Source organism: Protopterus annectens, chromosome 4.part0 (genome assembly GCF_019279795.1).
Source record: "Protopterus annectens isolate FY-2018-M chromosome 4.part0, PAN1.0, whole genome shotgun sequence".
NCBI classification, from domain to species: Eukaryota; Metazoa; Chordata; order Ceratodontiformes; family Protopteridae; genus Protopterus; species Protopterus annectens.
Genome location: NC_056733.1, coordinates 1,616,171,952 through 1,616,188,636, shown reverse-complemented (window position 1 = coordinate 1,616,188,636; position 16,685 = coordinate 1,616,171,952). Strand labels below are relative to the sequence as shown.

At 42.7% G+C, this 16,685-nt stretch overlaps 1 protein-coding gene across 1 annotated transcript in view; it reads left to right on the top strand.

The window, feature by feature from the left end:
• Positions 1-16,685, top strand: part of RBM22 (RNA binding motif protein 22) — a 770,819-nt gene that overhangs the window by 210,005 nt on the left and 544,129 nt on the right. The window contains exon 4 of the mRNA XM_044069395.1: positions 739-871. Within this exon, the coding sequence (XP_043925330.1) occupies positions 739-871 (133 nt within the window). The remainder of the gene's footprint in view (positions 1-738; positions 872-16,685) is intronic.

The window sequence follows — 16,685 nt, the reverse complement described above, 5'->3', positions numbered from 1 at the left end:
AAAGACCTGCAGGTAGGTATCTGTTTATGTCCAGAAATTGTCGCTAGGTATGTCTGTGTGTGATTGTGTGTGTGTATATATATGTATATATATATATATATATATATATATATATATATATATGTGTGTGTGTGTACATATGTGTGTGTATGTATATATATATATATATATATATGTGTGTGTGTGTACGTAAAATGGCATCCTGCCCAAGGTTGATTGCCTTGAGTCTATGCAGCTCTTTGCATCCTCCAAAATGACTCTAGGCTTAAAAAAATAATAAAATAAGTACACATCCAAAGTACCACATATATTCCAAACCCCTCTAAGTACAAACTTAAATGCAGTGCAGAAAAAATAGCATTTTATTTGTTGTTTAGCATATAGCTTGACCATTCTTAAAAGCCCCCCCCCCATTATGACTGTAGGCTGGCTGAGTCACAGTATGGAGCAGAGTGGCTTACCGATCATCTGGAGGAGGTGTGCTATGAAACTGAACATCGATGTGACTTTAGAAAATTTAAAAAAGTGTTCTGCATTAAAGAGATTAATTGCATTAGAATGAAGAGGTAGATTTTATTTGATCCATACCGATTGATGACTGTTAGGAAATTGAACTGGTATTTAAAAAAAAGTCTTGGACTTTTACCATTGTAATTTATACAGAGGCTGTTATTGCATTATATTATGTGCTTGTTGATATTCTGAAATTCCTAAGTAAGCTTTCTTTTCTCTCCTCAGATTTGTGCCAGGCCTTTCACAGTGTTCAGGTGGTGTCCAGGAGTACGAATGCGATTCAAGAAGACAGAAGTGTGTCAGACATGTAGCAAGTTAAAAAATGTGTGCCAGACCTGTCTGCTAGACCTGGAATATGGTACAGTACTTGTAGCAGTGTAGGTTTTTCTCACCATCTGGTAATGCTGTGTGATTTTACTGCATTGTAGTAGCAGAAGCTAATGTTTTTAAAATGGATGTAATAATGCAGCCAAATTGAAGGATCCTAGTATGTCTTAAAGGTCAGATCTTAATTTCAAGTTTATTAAGGTGCTCTTAACCAAGTTTGCAGTAAAATAGTAAAAGCAAATCAGTGGTAAAATTGATACTAAAACAGCAGTGCAACCTCTGTAAAACCAAGTTAAGGAAATTACCTAAAAGGATCTGATCTGTAAGTAACCAGGCAGCAGAACATTGCATCAGCTGCAGTTAGTCAAATTCATTGTTAGGGAGGCCTAGGTGAGGAGACAAGGGAGTTACATTAACTACAGTGGGAAGAGAACTGGACATGCATAATAATAGAAAATTTGATAAAGGGAGAAGTGTTAATGCAGTTGAAGCCCTAGTGACCCTTTGTATTATCTGTTTTCAGTACTCCTTTCCATAATAGTGGAGTGAATTTTGCAATCTGGTATCCCATTTTTAAAGTTACCTCTTTCTAAATTCTTTCTGTGAGCTTCATAATTTCTTATTGGCTGGCCAACTCTGATTTAAAAAAAAAAAGGCACTGTGAGCATTTAAGAACAGGGAAATGTAGCGTAAACAACTCTAGTATATCCAGGTGTTTTATTTTAACCAGGAATGAGCAGAATCCCGACCAGCTTTACCTTTAGGCATCTCCAGGACCTGACACTTGCAACTTTTTACTCCTTTTTTCTTGCATTAGCAGCATAAAATTGTGACCCAGGGTCTTTGCAGGTCTTCAATTCTAGTGGTGAATGTACTACCTGGAAAATCCCCCTTGTTCTTTCTACAGCTTTGATATGTTTTTCTATATCCCCATAACCAGTTCATACTCTCTTATTCAGATGAGCAGGTTAGCTCACTCTGGTGAAGCTAAACTGAACACTACTAGTTTTTCTGATTCTTCCTCCTATACTGCCAACTACTAAACAGAATTGACATTATGTGAATAGCTCGGGGCTTGCAAGATACCAGTATTTATGCTTCCAGCACAGGCATATTGGCATCATTAATAAATAAGTGGCAGGATTATTTTTGCTATAAATTTGTGTAGAAGAGTGTGTATTTATAATTATTCATTGTTAGAGTGTAGAAATAAGCTCAGATGAGACAAAACCCTATATATGTTCATAGGTTGATACTAGGCTATCTGCCCTAGGGCATTTATTAGCCTAGCCAGAGTGTGTTTGGCTTTCGCCACCCTTTTAGATTTGTAAACTGTGCCTATGAATAGTAGGTCACAGAATATAGTTCCTTTACGGTTAGTTTATTGTGCCTCTGTCTAGCAGGGACCCAGAAGAGATCCCGGGGGTATACTTTCGATCTCCCATCCACTCATCAAGATTTCTCTTGAAGAGGGTCAGTGAGGGGCTCTGCCTAACCTGGACTGGGATTTTGTTCCAGAGTCATGGGAGTCTCTGGGATATGAATCTGTCCCTCCAGCATGTCATATTAATTTCTGTGCTCAGGTTAAGTCTTTAATTATTTGTAATATCGTTGGAGCTTTTCTCCCCGGGCCTCCACTGAAAATGGACATATATCCAGCTGGACTAGCCCGGTCAACAAATGTAAAATAAAATAAATAAAATAAATTTAGAACGTGTAGCTCTAAGAGATTTGGATTTCTTGAGGTGGAGCATGTCCATTAATTCAGGGTTGGACATGGCTTTATATGTCAGGCACAGATCGCCTCTGAGTAGGCGGTAAGCAACTGAGTAGAGCTGGAGTTTCTTTAGCCTAACTGCATAGGGCATCTGTTTGAGTCCCTTTATCCTCCTGGTGAGGTACTTTTGGGGTCTTTCCAGTTGCTGCAGGTGTCGGGTAAGGTACATCCCGAATGGGGCATTGTACTCAATTATGGGCCTGATGAGTGATGAATAGAGTGGCACAAAGACCTCTCTTGATCTAGATGTGAAACCTTTCGTGATGAGGTGGGCTATATAGAAGGTCTTTCTAACCACTTTGGCAATGTGATTGTCAAAGGAGAGATTACTGTCTACTTTGGTCCCCAAATCCCTAATTACTTCCTCCATACTTAATGTGTTACCTCCTATGTTGTAGTCTGTGTGCACTTTGTTTTTCCCAAAGGGGATGACTATGCATTTTTTAGCATTTAGCTTCAGGCCATGACTTTGGCACCAGTTATCTGTCTCTGTGAGACCCTTCTGGAGTATGCTTGTGTCAGCCGGAGAGTCTATTATGGCATCCAGTTTGCAGTCATCTGCGAACTTGGTCAGCCATAGTCCTCCCGTGTTTGCCTGTACCTCAGAGAAATAAATACCGAACAAGAGAGGTTCCAGGACTGAACCTTGTGGAACTCCACTTGTAACTGGTTTGGAGTCTGACAAGGCACCTGCAATTCTGACCGTGTGGGTTCTATCACTGAGCCAGTTTGCAACCCATCTTGTGACATAGGGGTTGATATTTAAGCTAGTGAGCTTATTTATGATACCTGAGTGGGGTATTGTGTTGAAGGCTTTTGCAAGGTCCAGATAGGCTGTGTGGACTACTTTCCCTTCGTCTATGGCCCTGGTAACTGTTTCAAAGAAGTCGACCAGGTTCAAGAGGCAAGATCTGCCTTTAACAAAGCCGAACTGGGTAGGATCCAGTGTCTGAAGGTTTCTGATATCATTGTTTTTGAGTTCCATGATGATACGCTCCATAGCTTTGCAGACCAGGCTAGTCAGGCTTATAGGGCGATAGTTTCTGGGGTCCATTGTGGCACCTCCCTTGTGGAGCGGGACCACCGTTGCTGTACGCCATTCCTTGGGTACATATCCTGTGGTAAGGCTGAGCTTGAACAGTGACTTAATGTGAGGGTTAAGTTCATCTTGTAGCTCGTGTAAGACGCATCCCGGGACACCGTCCGGTCCCATTGATGCTGTGTTTTTTGCTTTGGAGAGGGCAGCTCTCACCTGATCATCTGTGATGTCTGGGAGGTTACACTCTGTTGGGATGGGGATTTGCTCTTTTGGGGGGGATGGGAGGGAGAAATTTGCACTGAATCTGTCTGCCAGGATGTTGGCAATGTCTGTTGGTTCAGTGTATTTTTTGTCATTTTGCACTAACTCTGAGCATATCTGGGCGTTGCCTCCCAGGTTCCTGACATAACTAAAGAAGGCCTTGTGATTGTCCTTAGTATCTTGTGCAATTTTTCTTTCGAAGCTGACCTTAGATGATTTTATGAGGGATCGTAGCTTCTTGCTCGTACTGATCAGAGATGCCTGCCCTTTTTGGGATTTTGCTTTATCATGTGGTAGCTTCCTCCTTTTGTTGTATAGCTTATTTATGGCCGGGGTCCACCAGACAGGTCTCCTGCCTTTGGAGGAGTGAGTCTTGGTTTTATTTGGGATGGCATGATCCATACATTCTTGTAGGTGTCCATAGAATGCGTTTGTGAAGGATTCTGCAGTTTGAGCCATGTTTACCTCTGGCCCAGGGGCTTTGAAGGATACCACCTCAGTTTTGAGAAGTGTGAAGTTGGCTTTTGAGAAGTTCTTCACTGTGATTACCTTGGCTGGGGGTGGGGATGGGATATGGATGTCCAGTGAGATTAATTTCTGGTCTGACCTTACCAGTGAGGGGTATACCTCAGGTGTGGAACATAGAGTCCCTATGTTTGTGATGACCAGGTCCAGTATGTTTTCCCCTCTTGTGGGGGTGGTGACCAGTTGTTCCATAGTATTTGAGTGTATAAATTCTAGAAACCGTTGGGCGAGGGTGTGTGGGCTTGAGTGGTTAACCCAGTCAATGTTTGGGTAGTTGAAATCACCCAATATGATGGTGTTTGGGGAGACCTTCTTGTTCTCCAGTGTTTTCAGGAAGGCCGAGTGGGATTCCTGAGTTTGGGAAGGTGGTCTTTAGCAGGCTATAAACTGAAAGGCAGTTTTGCCCATAGTAAGTTGCACGTGGATGGTTTCCATTGCTTTGTGCAGTGCTACTAACCTGGAGGTGTGGGTATTTGTGATGTATATGGATACTCCCCCTCCTTTTGTGGTTCGGTCCGAGTTTTGTGGCCAAAAGGCATGGTATGAAGTATAACCTGGTAGTGCTGGGGTGCTTTCGGGAGCCTTGAACCAGGTCTCTGTTACTGCACAGACGTTGATGTTCTCCATACTGAGGAGAGTCTCGAGTGCATGGATTTTGAGGTTTAGACTTCTGGCGTTGAGCAGCATTACCCCTAGTTTCTTTTTTCCTGTATTATCTATGGAGGTGGGTTTGTCTTTTGAGCCTTGCCTAAAAAAGGCACTATGGGGGTGGCAAGGGCCTTAGCCAGTATTCGAAAGCCCAGGGGTGACAGGTGCAAGCCGTCCCTAGTGAAGCAAAGTGGCTTGTCGAGCATGTCATCCCAGGCTGACATACACTGGATCCCCTTTGAATGACACCAATATTTTAACCAATTGTTAAAACTTATCATTTTGTCTTTATACTGTAGCATCATTCTTGGTGAGGGTAAGATGCTACTCAAGGTCAGGGTCATACCAGCCTGGGCTACATGATCAGAGAGCTCCTCTATGTCTCTTTTCATGTAGTCCAGGGAGGTACGTCTCAGGTCATTCACACCAGCATGGACAATGACGGAGTCATATTTGTACCTGCTTTGGAGTGACCTGAGTGCTTGTGTTATGTGGTGGATCCTGACACCCGACAGACAGCTTACAGTGACCTTCTCCTTGTTCAGCCTGGTGAGTAGGACGTCAGTGTGTCTGACTATAGAGTTACCTATTACAAGTGTATTTGGTGTGTTGTTTAGCCTTAAGGGTTGTGACTGTGTGGCACACTTGACTTTGTTGACTGTGATACGTGGGTATTGTTGTGGGGTAGCAGTTGTTTGGGTGTCTGCTTTGGAGGTCTCTGCTGCTTAGGCAGATTTTTATTTAGAGCCTCCGAGTATGTTTTTGTGTGTTTATGTGTTTGGTTTGTTTTTGCTATAGGTCTATGTGAGACTGGATTTGTGATGTGTGCTGTTACCTACTTCTCCTGATTGACTGTGCCAGTCATGGGTTGAGAGAGCTCAACCTCCAGTTTGGCAATATAGTTGCATCTCTCACATATATTTGAGCTTGTTTGGAGGAGGAGAGGGTTATCTGTGTACATAAGGCAGTTGTAACACTGCCTTAAGATTCCCATATTTACCAGCTGGACTGGAGAGTACACATGAAACTGACCTTTGGACATGCCAGTATATTTATGATTTTACTTTTGACTGATCAAGGAGGATCAGTTAAGTATTTAGAAGAGTATAAGAGAGGATTTAGTGCTTTAAGTTTCTTGTAAGTGCAAGTGAGAGGCTATAAAGTGAGAATAGAGTGCTTCTTTTGAGATACAGATCAGTTCCAAGGGAAAAAGTGAAGAGCAGACTTTGTGGAGCCGGTAATAGTTTAAACCTGATTAAGCGGCACTGCCCGATGCTGCGTGCAAAGCCGCACCAAAGCGGGTTTTTAAACAGGGGACTTGAAAGACCTAGGAATTAGCCCAAAACTGCCAATAAACAACAAGATCTTGTGCTGAGGTCACTCCTCCAGGGACAGATAGGCTGCTCAAAGCTCCCCACTCCCACTGGTGAACAAAGAAGCTTCCTTCTATCCAAGTAAGGAAATGGGCAACACAGGAACTATTATAAAGTCCAGAATACAGCAATACCTATATTAGGGACTATTCTAGCTCAGGAAAGGCGGGAAAACAAGGATTTTTTTTTTGTTTTTTTTTCTTTTTTTTTTTAAACGGGCAACAGAGAATGCACAGAAAATACTTTACACAGGCTAGCGCACTTGAGTGGGCAACCTCAACAGTTAAATCAACAAAAAGACAAACTTAGTGCATGTATAACTTAAATGCAAAAAACAAGCTTAAATCTAGTAAAAGAGCAGTTTTTACTCACTTTTCGGCGACAATAGACAGTCGTAAAGGTAAAGGCAGTAACAGGTACTTATAATCTGGTAGCAGTCACTCTTTTTCATCTCTCTGCTGCTAGCACCACTCTGCAGGACCACGAGGAGCTTGCTGAGTTGGAAATGGTGTATATTCAGTATCTACTCACTTTATTTCATAGACGCACTGAGTACTAATGATGTAAACGATTGTGCAGTAGAAGGGTGTCCTTGTGTCATATTGCATACCTATGACTTCTTTCTGGTTTACCAGTGGGAATCTGGTAGATTACTACTTACCTGTATTGTAGTATGCACTCAGTACCTTGGGCAGTGACATAAAACAGGAAATCTTATAAATTTTCTATGGTTGTTTGGATAGCAGAAGTAGCAGCTGACCTTGTTTCTATTAATGTTTGCATTGTTAAATCGTAACTGTACCTAGTTTTGATACAGATGCTGTCATTGCACTTATTAAACTTTGTATCTTCTGTGTTATACCTGAAACTTTATATATTTATGTAGTGACCCTACCTTTTTCCTTTACAAGTGGTCAAAGTACAATTGTTGTTTGCTTATTTATTTATTTCCATTTGCCTACCAAGAAAGTCTGACTAGGCATACATACCCCTTTTCAGCAGGAGCCCAGGGAGAAAAGCTCTACACAAAATAATAACATTGGTACATATATAACATACAGAACACTCAAGCAGCCAGTAAAAGCTTTAAAATCCAAAGCTCCATGACAACTATTTACAGTGATACTGTAATGGCAGCATTACATACAAGGTGAGGATAAGTAAAGTAGAGAATTCTGAAATAACACATATGCTTTTCAGCAATGTAGTCAGCATTGGATGCATTAAGTAGTGGTGCTTTAGGTTTGATACAGTTTTGTGGATTTTGACGTAAAAATAGAAGACAGAAAAATAAGAGAGAAGGAACGGTCTCTGGCATCTGTGTGTCCAGAGGTAGTTTAGGAAAAATTTAGCCAGAGAAGTAGCAGAAGCATAGCCAGGAGTCAAGCTGCAACAGTTTCAATTTATTTTTGGAGATGTGTATAGTGTTGAGTAGTCTAATTGGAGGAGAAATTGAGTTCCAAGTTTGAGAGATACAGTTGATGTAAAGAGCTTTGTTCTGCACTTTGTGAATTGTCAGGAGATGTTTGTCAGTAGAGCAGAGAGCTATATTGGTGGAGTTGTTGTGTATCACTTAGGGCAAGGCGGAGTATTTTTCAGCATGAAAGACTCATCTGTATGCAAATTGAAGTTGAGGAGTTGAGGTAGCTCAATAAAAATGTGCTTACTTGAGTACAATACAGTGGTGATGGCTTGTTGGAAGCAAATTTTGCTATTTTATTATAGTGTTGCACTACTTTAATTGTCAAGGTGGACTGGAGGTTAGTGAAAACAAGAGGTAGCTGTTAAGTAGCTCCTAATGTTATCTGGCTGTTTTCAGTCAGATATTGCTTGGCTCTGTATAGCACACTTAACTTATGATATTTTTTTTTCATTGTTTGTTATATGTGGAGATTGAACGTCATGGTGTTGTCTATTATAACCCCTAGTAATTTGTACTGGAAGACTACCTCAGTATTTATTATTTGCAGAGATGACTGTAATTGTTTGTAAAAACATTGCTTGATCACAGCTGATAAAGAATGCATTTCCCCTACAACCTGTCCAGAAGCATTACATTATTTTAGCAGGAGGCAAGCCCTGACATATTCCCCAAAGTCATATATACCAACTTCATGACCCCATCAGTCACTGTAGCAATACCTGAATCAGCACTATAAAGAATACTGGCTTACACTCCATGATAGCAAATTGATCATCTGTGTTGACACCATTCTAAACTGCAACTTGACACTAAAAAGGAAACTCCGATGTCTGACTTCTTCAATTTAATCCAAGTGTTACAGAGCTCTACCAGATTTAACCCCCCCCCCCCATAAAATAGATGTTGTGATGTTCATTGTGTTTCACTGTTGCAGTCATTACACTTGGGTTATCCTGCTGGCAGGCTACCCGCAGTCGGCCTGAATTCCAAAGTCCTGGTCCGGCGTCGGTTGCTGTCGCCTCTTCCCTGACATCAGTGCGCCAGGGGTATAAAAGATGCAGCCAACGCCATTTTCTAAAGTCTTTCTTGCCGCGCGGTGCCCGAAGCAAAAGCAGTTTGCAAGTGCCGGTCGTCCGACTCCTGAGATTTTCGAAATCGAATTTCAGATCCGAAGTCTTCAGTAAAGCTAAGTACCCCATTGGGGAAACTTTTTTCTTGCTCCAGACCGATGTCAGAAAAAGTTAACAATTGTATTTCTTGTGGGAAGCAAATGCCTCATAAGGATTTCCACTCTTGCCTAGGCCCTGACCACGACATTGCTAGTTGTCGGTTTTGTGCTAGATTTAACCAACGCACTGTTAAGCGTCGGTACGATTTTGCTTTTCATTATTTTGGCAGAAGGTTTAACTACATAATGCAGTTGGAACAACCAACGACCGGAATTCATAAAAAACGCAAGGATAAAGACAAGGACAAGCATCTGAGGTCCAAAACCGACGACGAAGCCTCTTCTAGGCCAGTCGCCGGTTCGCCGGTGATCAGTGAGGCGCTTTCGTAGCCCCTGACTCCCACTACCTCAGAGCCACAGGCCGCCTCCGACTTCCACGTGGAGACAGCTAGGCCTCTGGATACTCAAGGTATTCGCCCTTCGGAAATTAATCCCTCAAATGGGTCCGGAGCCACTGAGCAGGCATCGGCTTCTGAGGGTGTCTTCAAACCTACACAACTTTATATAAAGCCTACTTCAGCATCCAAGACAAAGTCTAAAACAGTTTTAAAGACAAGGAAACCAGTACAGCATTCTCCAGGACAGGCTTCTATGCCTAAGAAACAGATGCTCAAAATGGCCGAAGACCTACTTTGATCAGGGGTTCCCATCCCCCTCCTGATAAGAGGCCTAGGCAAGACACTGAATATGATTCCTCTGATCAGGTTTCCATTTCCTCTGATTCCTCTTCTGGTCAGGGATATTCTGTAACTCCCTATGAGGATTCTGATACTGAAGATTCTATTCCTTCAGCTTCTCCTCCTGAGGACTATTCTTTTGGGGAAACCCTGCATACCATGAGGGAGCATTTCCATTGGGAGAGCCAGGATTATTCCGATTCTAAGAAAAGATTTAGAGACTTTCTTTTACTTCCTCAGCACAGACCTCTTGCAATTCCCCCTGTTCTAGACATAGTAGATGATGTTTTTTCAGAGTCCGGCCTGTCTCCAGACTCTCTACCTCCTGCCCCTGTTAAGCCGGACAGATACTACAGGGTCCCAGACTCACATAAATTTCTTTACAAAAACCCTGCTGCTGACCCAGAAACTATCTCACAGGGTCCCAAAGGGGTCAAGGCTCCTTCTGCCAAAAACCCTGTTCCCTCAGACAGAGATTCTAGGGCTTTGGACAGATGGGGGAAAAAGTTTACACTTTTGCTACCTTGGCTGTAAGGGCTTTAAATTGTCAGTTTCATATGCTCAAATATCAGCAATACTTTAATGTCTTTGTTAAAACAAAAAATGTTGACAAATTCTGAATGTTCTGAGAACAAAGATTTGCAGGATTTACTGCATGCAGCCGAACAAGTGGGAAAACATACTTTGCAATGTGGCCATGATTCACTGGAGGCCTCGTGCAGGGCCGCTGTTACAGGTTGTGTTATTAGAAGGCATGCTTGGTTATAGGAACAGAATCTGCCTGATCATGTTAAAGCAAAATTAGGATGCTCCATTACAGCATGATACTTTGTTTGGTGTTAAAGAAAATGGAGGATAAGGCAAAATTTATGCAGACTGTAAAGTATTTCTTACAGGTACAGCCACCCAGATTTAGCAGGAACTGGCCCTCTAAGAATTGGTCCTTTCCAGTGTCAGACAGACCACAAAGAGGCAGATTCAGGCGCCCTAGAGGGAGGCAACAGCCCCAGGGCTCATACAGGCCCAAACAATGGGGTGCTTCTACCTCCAAAAGCAGAGAAGACAAATCACAGCCTTATAGAAAACAGTCCCAATGATTTCCCTCTGCCTATGCCAAGCACTTATTTTTTGGCAGCACCCTTAGGGGGAAAGCTAGCACTTTTTTCACAAAACTGGCACAAGATCACCCAGGACAAATGGGTCTTAAATATAGTCTCTCAGGGTTACAGGTTCCACTTTCACACCCTTCCAAAGGCAAAAGGCATGCCAGACCTGCCACGCAATCAATGGCAAGAGGCACAAAAACAAGTTTCATCTCTCATGGACATGGGGGCTATTCAGCCAGTGCCACCCCAAGAGCAGGGACAAGGATTTTACTCAAGACTTTTCTTAGTACCAAGAAAGGACAAAGCCTAGAGACCAATTCTGGACCTGTCTATTCTAAATACTTTTCTGGATGTCCCAAAATTCAAAATGTTGACTCTACAGCAGCTTCTGCCCATGCTGGACAAGAAGGCTTGGCTTGTAACTTTGGACCTCAAAGAGGCATACCTGCATGTCCCAATCAGACAATCTTGCAGAAGATACCTCAGATTCATAGCTGGCTCACTACACTACCAATTCTCTGCACTGCCCTTTGGCTTATCTACTGTGCCCATGGTCTTCACAAAATGCCTGGCACCAGTAATTGTATTTTGTAGACAGAGGAATTCAAATATACCCCTACTTGGATGACTGCCTTATTCAGGCAAAGTACAAAGATATTCTACTACAGCATCTGGCGTTTGTAAAAAGATTACTAATTTGCCTAGGGTACACAGTAAACGAAAAGAAATCAAAACTAGTACCCTCTCAAGAGATCATATTCCTGGGTGCAAGCTTAAATACAACTGCCCAGATGGCTTATCTCATGCCAGACAAACAAAGGCATCTAACTTCTTGCTTCAAAGACATGGCAGCAAAGACCCAGTTATCTGCAAGAAAAATTCTGCAGGCTCTGGACTACATGGCATCCTGCATTCTACTAATTCCATATGCAAGACTGCATATGAGGAAACTACAGTGGTATCTAAAAAGTGTTTGGACTCAACATTGCCACAGCCTGGAAACAGTAATTACTCTCATTCCCTGTCTGCAACAGGAATTTCAATGGTGGGCACAGGCCTGTCACCACAACAAGGGACAGCCATTCACCTTACCCACTGACAGGCAAACACTAACAACACATGCATCAGATTATGCCTGGGGGGGCGCACATGGCAGGAAAATTTATTCAGGGCACATGGCCCACAAACCAAATGCATCTTCATATCAATCAAAAAGAGATGATAGCTGTACAAAATGCCCTGACGGCCTTCAAGGACTTACTTCATCCAGGACAACTACTGATAAAGACAGACAATACTACAGTCATGTGGTACATAAACAAGCAAGGGGGCTCACATTCCTACCCCCTCTGCAGGTAAGCCATGACTTTGTGGAACACAGCATTGACTTATCAAGTACATCTGCAAGCACAATTCCTGCCAGGAAAGACAAATACTTTGGCAGACGAACTAAGCAGAAACCTCATGGATCCTCACGAGTGGAAACTGGACCCACAAATCTTCAACATGATAACAGGGAAATGGGGATGCCCAGACATAGATCTATTTGCTTCCCCTCACAACTGCCAGCTACACAGATTCTGCACTCGGACTTATCACAAGCAAGCATGGAAAGTGGACGCCCTTTCATTCAGCTGGAAAGCCCTTACAGTGTATGCCTTCCCTCCTTTGCCTCTCCTCTCCAAGGTACTCCTAAAAGTCAGACAAGAGAAGCCAAAAATGATACTGATTGCCCCAGACTGGCAACACCAGCACTGGTACCCAATCCTGAAGAGCTTGTTTCAAGGCCCAGCCTGGACATTGCCTCTAATACCTCATTTGCTGACCCAACAGAACAATCAGATCCTACACAGCCAACTCAGAACCCTAAATCTGGCTGCATGCCGGATAATGTAATCATTCAGAAGACACCTCTCTCTAAAGCAGTTATGGATGTTATTTTGGAGGCCAGGAGGCCCAGCACCAGAAAATCTTATGCAGACAAATAGAAGAGATTCTATGCCTGGAACCAAGCACAGGGAATTGACTCACTTGAACCAAATATTCCTCAGAATTTGCAATACCTGACTGAGATGCTGGACAAAGGCCTATCCTTCTCATCAATTAAGATCCATGCCTGTGCCATTTTAGCTCATTACAATACGGACCCACCTATTTTTTTCTCATCCACTGCTAAGACAGTTTCTCAGAGGGGCCAAAAACATAAGACCTCCAAGGAGAGCTCCAATACCTACATGGGACCTCAATTTTGTCTTGGAAAAACTCACACTGCCTCCTTTTGAGCCTGCCAACACAGCAGAGATAAAATACTTGTCATAGAAAACCGCTCTTCTCCTAGCAATAACTTCAGCAAGAAGAGTCTCAGAGTTACAGGCACTAATGGCTGTGGAACCTTTTATTATTTTCCATCAGGACAGGGTTTCTCTAAGGACAAACCCGACATTTATGCCTAAGGTAGTGTCCAGCGTGGCTCTTAACCAAGCCATACATTTGCCTACCTTTTATCCAAAACCACAGAATAAGGGGGAGAGACTTCTGCATACTTTGGACATAAACAAACAGCTACGCTTGTACTTGGACAAGACTAAAGCCTTCAGAAAAACTGAGCAATTCTTAGTGGCATATGCTGCAGGTTCCCAAGGAAAAGCCATTTCAAAGCAGACTATTTCAAAATGGATAGGCCACTGCATTCGTTTCAGCTATTCACAACATGGCAAATCAGTGCCCAAGGGCATTAGGCCACATTCTACCAGAGCAGCAGCCACTTCAGCAGCCTTCCTCAGAGGAGTACCAACCAAGGATATTTTGGAGGCTGCAACATGGACTTCAGTGCACACTTTTACAAAGCACTACCATTTACCTCTCTACTCTAAATCCAGAGCAGGCTTTGCCACTGCAGTTCTGCAGGGCCTCATAGCCACTCCAAACTGTATTTAGGCCCAGCCGCCCAACCTCAGCTTTGGGATTCAACCCAAGTGTAATGACTGCAACAGTGAAACACGATGAACATAATACAGTTATGTACCTACTAAATGTAGATGTTCGAGTGTATTCACTGTTGCAGTCCAGGTTACCCTGCCACCATCCCCCTTTTTCTTTGCTGGGACTTATCTGTACCTATCTATTCTATACAACCTATGTGGTGTATTTGCTTGTAGATGAAGGTTATGTGCATGCTTTTTTATGATCATAATTTTTACAGCCTACCCTTTTGGAGACACCTGACATCTGGGGCAAGAAAAACTGAAGAAAATGGCGTCGGCTGCATCTTTTATTCCCCTGGCGCACTGACATCAGGGAAGAGGCGACAGCAACCGACGCCGGACCAGGACTTTTGAATTCAGGCCGACTGCGAGTAGCCTGCCAGCAGGATAACCCAAGTGTAATGACTGCAACAGTGAATACACTCGAACATCTACATTTATGGTAGGTACACAACTGTACTTTCTTTCCTTAATGTAATTCTTACCTGCTTACCCAGCAAAGTCAAGCAGTTGTACCTTCGGCCAAATAAATTGTGATCACTGCCCATTTATGTTATACTGTCTGAGAAGGCCATAAAACAGCCATAAGCATCCGTAATAACTAATGTGCATAGTAACTTTGAAAGTCTTTTACTTGCAGAGTTAGTTAATTTGGTCCGCGGTTTACAAATGTAATGACAGCACCGCATCTTTATTTACTTTCTGTAACTTTCCATCTTTCAGCTGAAGCTCTTACCATCTGCAAAGAGAACAATCAAAGTTAGCCAGTCCCCTTGGATAGCAGCCAACTTGAGAGCTAATAAGGAATCTTAACCAGGCTTGAAAAAAAAAAATAACAGAAAAAAGATCTTGCAAACACTAAAACGTTGTGATATCAACTGAAGCAGACCAGTAGTATTTGAAGTGACAGTGCTAAGGCTTAATAGTGCAGAAACATGCAAACAGCTTGTCCTGGCAATCGTCCATAAAAGTATTCAGTTCCAGTCAAATATTTTCTGAACTCGTCCCTGTTCAAAAAATTTCTGTTGATGTGGTTGAAGCTTATAAAATCAATTTAGGCACATCTTCCCCAATTCTGAATATGTCTTTTACTGCTTTAGTAGTTGGTCCTATTCTCCTCTACACGAACTTTAGTTTTTTTTTTCCATTTTACTTATCACCAAAGATAATTGAACAGCTTTTTGTAGTCACTCAGTAAATTGAGCTCCCATTTCTGTTATCTTCACCCAAAGATACTAAGCTAGAGGACCAAAGTCCTTTCTGAACTTTATCTCATGTCTTCAACTTATTCTTTGCTGCTAACTAAGCTTTAAGTTTAGGTTCATAGGTGTGTACTAGGCTAAAGGCTCTGGAGCCTTTACAAGCCTAGCCCATAGGATTACCCTGGCATCGTGCTACCCGACCTTACTTTCTAGTGCCTCTGTCGAGTAGAGCCACTGGAGTGATACCCTGGATGAATTTTCTATTTCTCATCCACTCATCAAGATTTCTCTTGAAGAGTGCCAGTGAGGTGCTCTAGTTGACATGTATGGGAAGTCTATTCCATAGCATGGGCAGTCTTTGAGTTATGAACCTGTCCCTCCAGCATGTTCTGTTGATTGTGGTAATGAGGTTGAGGTCTCTGAAGCGTGTGGTGCGGAGGGATTGGGATTTCTTTAGGTGTAGCATTTCTGACAGAGCTGGGTCAGACGTGGCTTTGTAAGTCAAGCAGAGATCACCTCTAAGTAGGCGATATGAGACTGAGAATAGTTGGAGTTTTTTGAGTCTGTCCATATAGGACAAGTGTTTAAGGCCTAGGATCCTCTTTGTGAGGTACTTTTGTGGCCACTCCAGTTGTTGCAGGTGTCTAGTGATGTACATGCCAAATGGGGCATTGTAGTGTATGATTGGCCTAATGAGGGGAAACAATGACCTCTTTCTTCCTGGATGCAAAACCCTTAGTAATGAGATGTGCCACATAGAAAGGCTTTCTGACCACAGTGGCAATGTGGTGGTCAAATGAGGTGTTGCTGTCAACCTGTGTTCCCAGATCTCTTATAACAACTTCTGTGTTCAGTGGACTACCATCAGTGTAATAATTCAAGGGAACCGGGTTTTTCCCAAGGGGGATGATGACACATTTTTTGTTATTGAGCTTAAGGCCATGGTTCTGACACCAGTCTTTGGTCTCATTGGGGCCTTTCTGTAGGATGTCAGCATCACTGGGGGAGTAAGCTCGCAACTTGCAATCATCTGCGAACTTTGTCAGCCAGAGTCCCTTCATGTTGGCCTGGACTTCAGCGAAGTAGATACCAAATAGGAGAGGACCCAGGACCAAACCCTGTGAGACTCCACTCGTGACTGGTCGGCAGTCTGACTTGGAGTCAGCTACTTTCACACTGTGGGTTCTATCTCTGAGCCAGTTTGCAACCACCTAGTGATATAGGGGTTGATGCCTAGCTTAGTGAGTTTTTCTGTGATTCCTGAGTGGGGAATGGTATCAAAGGCCTTGGGCAGATCAAGGTAGGCTGTATGAACCATCTTGCCTTCATCCACAGCTCTGGTGATGGACTCAAAGAAGTCGACCAAGTTGAGCAGGTGTGATCTCCCCTTTACAAAAAAAAAACTGTGTAGGATCCAGAGTTTGGAGATTCTCTATATCCTTGTGTATTAGGTCAAAAAAAATTGCACTTTATTCATCTGCTTTTACTGTATTTGTGTTTCTTCCTACTTTATTACTAGGGGCATTGACTACAACTCTGATCTGTGATGTATATAACAATAAGTATCCTTTTCTGTGCATTTAAAGTGTGATGTATATAACA